The sequence below is a fragment of the Lolium perenne genome, chromosome 4, assembly GCF_019359855.2.
Source record: "Lolium perenne isolate Kyuss_39 chromosome 4, Kyuss_2.0, whole genome shotgun sequence".
NCBI classification, from domain to species: domain Eukaryota; kingdom Viridiplantae; phylum Streptophyta; class Magnoliopsida; order Poales; family Poaceae; genus Lolium; species Lolium perenne.
The window spans coordinates 15,086,911-15,094,294 of NC_067247.2; the positions used below are offsets into that span (position 1 = coordinate 15,086,911).

General features: G+C 51.2%; 1 protein-coding gene across 1 annotated transcript; it reads left to right on the plus strand.

The window, feature by feature from the left end:
- Positions 1–3,929: 3,929 nt before the first annotated feature.
- LOC127291828 (uncharacterized) lies at positions 3,930–5,089 on the plus strand. Its single transcript, XM_051321152.2, has one exon. It carries the CDS (start codon positions 4,003–4,005, stop codon positions 4,906–4,908), a length of 906 nt encoding a protein of 301 aa, XP_051177112.1. The 5' UTR covers positions 3,930–4,002; the 3' UTR covers positions 4,909–5,089.
- Positions 5,090–7,384: the final 2,295 nt, after the last annotated feature.

Genomic DNA, 7,384 nt, shown 5'->3' on the forward strand with positions numbered 1-7,384 from the left:
TGCCCTCCGTTTCGGCACCATGCCGAACTGGTCTCTCAAGATTGTACTGATCTGATCCGCGGTGCTAGCTGCAGGAGTCGAGCTCTGAAGATTCGCCGGAGTGGCATACTTAGCTAGCCACGCTTGCTTCTCAAGATCTGAGCTAGCTGCAGGAGTTGAGCTCCGGAGGTTCGTTGGAGTGGCATACTTAGCTAGCCACGTCTGCTTCTCAAGATCTGATCCAGAAGCCCCTCCTGCTGTTCCAGAAACCCCTGCTGTTGCAGTCTGGTTCGTGAGTGCCCAGTTACTGCAGTCCGGCACATATGTGCACGTGTATCCGTGCGGGATCTCCTTATGCGCCTTATTCAAGAACTGGTAATCACTAGGATCACCACCGATCTTGTGGACGATAAATGCCGGTGAACTCGGCACTTCTGGTGCTGCCAGCGCGAACGGCAGCGGTGGTCGGGTCTGGAGCGGTATCTCTCCTTGGTGAGTCCCTAGAGCAGGTCCTGATGGAGAGTAATGATGTCTCATGATTTCCTGGATCACCCGAAGCGCGACACGCTCCAAAGCGTTTACCAGGCTCTCAGAATGGCGGTGTAGCGAATGAGCTACCATGTGATTAACCTCTTGACGCAGAGACCTGGTGCGTTCTTCTGAAGGGGTAGACAGATCCACTCCATCGAGCACGCCTTCAGGTGAGAACCCTTTCCACCTGATGCCGTGTGAGCGGGTCCTCTGGAAAGAGCCGATGAGGTCGGCTTCGAAGATAGCTTTGACATCGTCATACTTCTTCTTGAGCTCCTCAGTCAGATCTTCGTACGTGACTGGATCTTCCGCCATCTCAGATGTGGATGATGCCGTTGACGTTGAAGACGGTCCCATCGGGCGTGCCAGAATGTGTTGGCGTCCGAAACCCACCGGCGAGTAGCGACGGGCAACACGTAGAGCCGGGAGGCTCCCAGAACTGCGGCTGGCCCTGGTCCCTCGAGCGACGGTCCGCAAAGCTCCGGCACGCACGTCCCGATGCTGGTGCAAGGGCGTGCCACCTGACCTATACCTGGTCAGGAAGGTGATGGATTTGCTTCGCTTAGTTTCCTGCATGGCATACACGTGAACATTAAATACGAGCCTCGATCGGCTCTCAGTTTGTCCTGTGAATCGGCTCAAGGAGCCGATCCACCCATGATTTGTATGAGGTCTACGATCACATGGTGGTCCTGCTTGATCAATATAAAGCTAAAACGACCTACGACGATTTAGGGTTTTCACCGCATAATCGGAACATCCTACACGTGATTGAGCCTGGCAGCCACGCAAGATGATAATAAACCAGCCCTAGATAAGGCCTAAAAACCAACATAGAGTTGATTCCCGGAACATCATATCTAGGGCTAGCAAACTGCACCCTACGTGCTACTGGATCCTTCAACCCGTTTGCAAGGCCTAACTATGCAGATATTAAACTAATCCTTGAAGAGCAAGGAGCAACCATAACAGATCGGATCTACTAAACACAGATCAAGCAAGGTGCCGCCCTTACACCTAAAATAGGTGTAAAGGCGGCTAGACGTCTAGGGATAGCATGGATCAAAGCATGTATAAAGGTAAAACAATGCTAACCCTAACACATCTACGATAACTACGTTGCTCGCCATCAACAAGGCTTCAGCACGAGCAACGCATGAACAACGAATAAATGTATACTGCCTAGATCACAAGATGCGATCTAGGCAGCATGATGCTTACCCGGAAGAAACCCTCGAAACAAGGGGTTGGCGATGCGCCTAGATTGGTTTGTGGTGAACGTGATTGTTGTCTTTCTCAATAACCCTAGATACATATTTATAGTCCGTAGACTTTCTAACGTGGGAATAATCCCAACCGTGTACGAGCCAAATTCTACCTAACCGACACGTATCCTACTATATTTACAGATACACGGGCAAACTAGCCCAAACTTCGTGTACAAGGCCGATTAATGTATATCTTCCGTGTATATTTCTTCAAGCCCATCTTGATCACGGCCCACCTCTGATCCGGTCAAATTCTGGTGATAACAAAATGGCGCTTTCATTACTTTAGAAAAGTATTACACCCGGCCTCTGCATAACACGATGCACACAGCCGCACACACACACCAAGTAGCAGTCTGTTACAAGAACTGAATAAAACAAAATAAGGACACACTCCTACGGCGCGGGAGGCTCTATCCGCAGATTACGCCGCCAACCATGTTGGGAAAAAATATCCTTCGCCACATCCTCCAATCGTGTAGATACCTCCATAAAAAGGTCGCGACTCTCTACTAGTTGTAGCAAAGACCACAGACAGAGCAAAGCGGTGGACCGGTAGATAACCTGCAAACAAGAAGAGTTAATATCATGAAAAATCTTGTCATTTCTACATAGTCATAGCGACCAAATAATGGCAATCGCCCCCACCCGAATAAAAGTTTTGAACCTACGCTCCACCCCATTGAGCCAGCTGCCAAAAAGATGCGCAACGCTCCGAGGTGGGTACAAGGTAGAACCTATTTAGGTTATTGACCATATAGATCTCGTAAATTGACATTGGAAAAAAAAGGAAATTGATAGTCTCATCGTGAAGACAAAAAACACACTTTTTACTACCTTGCCAACTACGTTTCACAAGATTGTCCTTAGTAAGAATAACCCCTCGACGAAAATACCAGGTAAAGACCTTCGTCTTTAATGGAATCTTCATAGACCCGATTTTTTTATTATTACAACTGGCATATCGGATTGAATCAACGCTTTATACATATAATCAACAGAGAATTTACCACTCTCTTTTAGATTCCAGTGAACCACATCAGACACATGCGTCAACTGGACCCTCTCGAGTCGTTGAAGCAACGTATTCTAGGATGCACTATAAGGTCACGTCTGAATGACATCTCCAATGGTGAATTTTGCATCACCGTTGCAATGGTATCAGACTTGTGGCGTACAATACTATATAAAGCTGGATACTGTTCCCGAAGAGTGGTATTGTCTAACAACTTATCTTCCTAGAAACGTATGTGAGATCCATCCTTGATAGAGAAAGATGTATATGGAAAGAATAATTTCTTCGTTGCATAAGACTAGCCCAAAAATGCGAGTCTCCAGGTTTTTGGGACAAAGCCTTCGAGCCTACGTACTTTCTTTTGAGAATTGTTTGCCATATACCTTCTTCTGAAAGAAGCTTAAATAAACATTTTCTAAGGAGGGCTCGGTTTTTGACCTCAAGATCATGAACCCCAAATCATTTCTGATCCTTTGGACAGCCAGTCGATTTTTTTTTTCTCCTATCCCTGGTCTTTTGAACTTGTCACATATCTCCAGATTTTATACATACACCTGCAATGAGCGGCACGATCCAAGTGGACGCGCACTGGAGCTGATCGAAGCAGGTGAGAGTGTGACGGCTCGATACGACCCAAGCTCGATCACGCCTATCCAATCCATCCATCTCTGACTCTCCTCGAACCAGAACAAGGCGGCGTGCACGGGGCGATGTACGTGGACGACCCCGCGGCCGCCGAGGGGCCGCCTCAAGCCTGTGCAGTGCGTGTCATTCCCGCGTGCGCTGCCGCCAAATTTTTAAATTCGAAAAGTAACACTCCTACTACGAACTCGATCGATCGGCACCACGCACGCCGACGAGCGCGTCGCGGTTCATCGATCGATGCCTCCAATGGCGAGAAAACAAGAAGCGCACGTGTCGGTGATCGCGAGGAGGAACGTCTCGCCCGGACGGCGAGATCGCACGCGCCCCTCGGCGACGGCGCAAAGGACAAGGAGAACCTCCCTCCCCGAGAAGAAGCTGACAAAACCGAGAAGGCAGTAGCCACCAAGAAGAACGTCCATCCATGGCTTTCCGGGGGCGCTCGACCCGTGTATATATGGCCGGGCACGCCGCGTCGATCAGGCTCTGCTCTCCATCTCCACCTGGTCGATCAACTTTGATAGCTGCGTTCCGTCCGTGTGCTTTGATCAGTCGTGTAGCGCGGCCATGTTCCACGGCGGTAGCGGCGGCGGCGGCGTGGGGAGGACCTGCATGTCGCTCCCGCTCGGCAAGTACCTCCGCCGCGCGCTGCGCGGCAGCGGCGGCCGGGGCAAGCCTCGCCTCAAGGACAAGGAGTACATGAGGCAGCGGTCGCTGTCGTCGTTGTCGTCGGTGGAGCTCAACCTCAACCTCGTCACCAGCTCAACCTCCTCGTCATCAACCGCGCCGGCGTCCTGGTCGGCGGGGTCGCCGTCGGTGGTGCGCGTGGTGCTCTGGAGCGGCCTCGTGGAGGTGTACACGGGCGTGGTGCTCGCCTGCACGGTCATCCGGCGCCACCCGCCGGGCCTCTGCCTCGCGCACACCGACGTCTTCCGCAACCCGCACCGCGCCACGCTCAGGCCGCTGGAGCCGCTGTTCCCGGGCCAGAAGTTCTTCCTCCTGCCGGAGACCACCGTGCGCAAGCTCCAGCGCGACATCCCCCTCGACGTCCCGTTTCCCGACAAGCACATCCGTGGCGCCGCCGAGGAGGAAGAGGTGGCCGGCGAGGCGGTGGCCAGGGCGGCGCCGGAGAGGTGCTGCGCGAACGACTTCTACGTGAACAGGGAGAGGTGGGCCGAGTCGCAGTTCAAGAGCATGGTTGAGCACGGGCTCGCCGCCGACCAGTCGTCGTCGTCGTCGCGGTGGAGCGCAGCCGATAAGAGGAACATTAGGAGGATGATGAAGACGAAGTCACCTCGGAGGGACCTGCTGGGCAGCGGCGCCATGCCGCTGCCGCTCACGTCGAGGGCGTGGGAGCCCAGCCTGCCGGCCGTGCAGGAGGAGGCAGCGCCGTCGTCGCCTGAGCTCCACACCGCCACCACCTCACCGGCGCTAGACCAGGCCACCAGGACCGATGGCGAGTCGTCGTCGTGATCTAGCTGCCGCGTACATTCGTCACTGGTCCTGACGACTGCTTGAGATCGGTAATTGTACATCGCGTGTGATGAGAAATAGTTTTGCTTTGCTGATGCCATGTCGAGATAATTGTAAATCGTGTGCCATGGTTGTGATCGTCACAATGTTTCCTGGAGCAGCTTAAGCTGAACTGTGTGTGGGTGTCCCAGCAAAGACAACAGGGATTTCTGATTTATCTTGTCAACTTTTCGTGACCGTAGATGCATGAAACTGGAACTTTGTACCGCCCAGCGGACTAGCGAGGCCTAATCTTAATTTCAGTAAAACTCTGGCAATTATACTGGGACATGAACTCCCAAGCCAGGTAAATCATGACAGAACAATCAATCTCCATCGATCCAAATAAAACCACTGCAATACATAAATCCCCAAGGTAGCCACCGCGATCTATTCATTCCAGCTAAACCATGACAGAACAATAGATCTCCATCTGCTAACTGGAACGTTATTCTGAATTGCTGATGCTTCAATTGTTTGACATTTTTTTAAAAAAAAGGTAAAAATGTGCTCCATCTGCTTCATAGAGATGCCTAAGCCAAACCTGAAGCTCGTCAGATGCTATTCATTAAGGGCGTCATTGGGTTGCTCGTAGGGAATTTTTCCTGTTTTCCCATTTGGCCCGATGGATGTTGTATGAAAAGAAACGGTAGCTTGGGCTATGTTGTGCACTAGGTTTGGTTGCAAACAATGTTAGTAGCGATATAGGGGAAGAAGTAAAGGCCAGACTGATCGGTAGACCACAAATCGTGTTTCTCGGCTTTGTTGATGCAACTCACACTGTTTGGCAGCTCGTATAAGATCCAATACGGTCACCTTGCACGCATGGTTGGTGAGGCTACATCCACGAGTCTAGGGTTTAGGGTATTACAAACGATCACAAAAGGTTATGACCTTCAAGTTGCTGCCTTCACCGCGACCTGCGATCTTTGGTGAAGCTTCATGAAACTCGACCTGCGGAGGCACATAGTAGCGTGACTGCCGCGATAAGAACTTGGAGTAAGATTATTCTGCCTCCTCCTTAGTCTTGTACACATTAAGAAACATACCATTGCAAGACAAGTACAGAATAGAAACTAAGCAATATAAACATGCATGATCGTGTAGGCAAAAGCATCACATAAGTTCAATCTACTTCCTAGCGCGATCTTACGAACGACTAGCTACGTGGTGTCATCCTACCACCACATCAAAAGAAGGTGTAATCCTATGACCCACAAAACCGAATGTTAATCATCATGTGAGGGGTCAGTATATACCACCTCACATAATGTACATGTCCTGGCATAATTGTTCATCAAGTCCTAGCTACTTCAAAATAATGTACAACCAACATCGTCTTCGTCTTCATCATGCATGCATCACCACCACTCCAGCACAAGGGAGCACTAGACATAGTAGTGCTTGCCCAGGAAGGTTCCGAGCCATAAACAAATCCGCTGCCTAGGGCCCTGTTGTCGAAGAGGTGGCATCCATGATGCCGGAGTACAGGGCAGGGTGGATGTCGGGAGGGGCAGCATTGGTGATGGCCTCCGGCACCGCTTTGATAGCTTATGCGATGAATGTCCTGTGACCAATGTCCTCCTCAGCGAAAACATACCTCTTCATCTTCCTAGCAACGTTAGCATAAGATGCAGTTCCTCGAGAAGAAGCATCACTAGCGCCAACACCAGAAGAGGAAGGCGGGCAGTCGTTGTCAAGCAAAACCGTATCAGATTCCTGAGTGTCAGGGTCATCTACTCTAGGTGTTCCTAGAGGTTCACTGGAGCCCATGGCATACTTGTCGGTGGCTAGGCCAAAGGCAAAGATCTATTGCATCTGTGAGTAGTTCATAATTGGCTTGTGAGGAACTTGATACGTCTCCGACGTATCGGTAATTTCTTATGTTCCATGCCACATTATTGATGATATCTACATATTTTATGCATACTTTATGTCATATTTATGCATTTTCCGGCACTAACCTATTAACGAGATGCCGAAGAGCCAGTTGTTGTTTTCTGCTGTTTTTGGTTTCAGAAATCCTAGTAAGGAAATATTCTCGGAATTGGACGAAATCAACGCCCAGGGGCCTATTTTCACACGAAGCTTCCAGAAGACCGAAGAGGAGACGAAGTGGGGCCACGAGGTGGGCAGACACCAGGGCGGCGCGGCCTGGGCCTTGGCCGCGCCGACCTGTTGTGTGGGGCCCCCGTGCGGCCCCCTGACCTGCCCTTCCGCCTACATATAGTCTTCGTCGCGAAACCCCCAGTACCGAGAGCCACGATACGGAAAACCTTCCAGAGACGCCACCGCCGCCAATCCCATCTCGGGGGATTCAGGAGATCGCCTCCGGCACCCTGCCGGAGAGGGGAATCATCTCCCGGAGGACTCTTCACCGCCATGGTCGCCTCCGGAGTGATGAGTGAGTAGTTCACCCCTGGACTATGGGTCCATA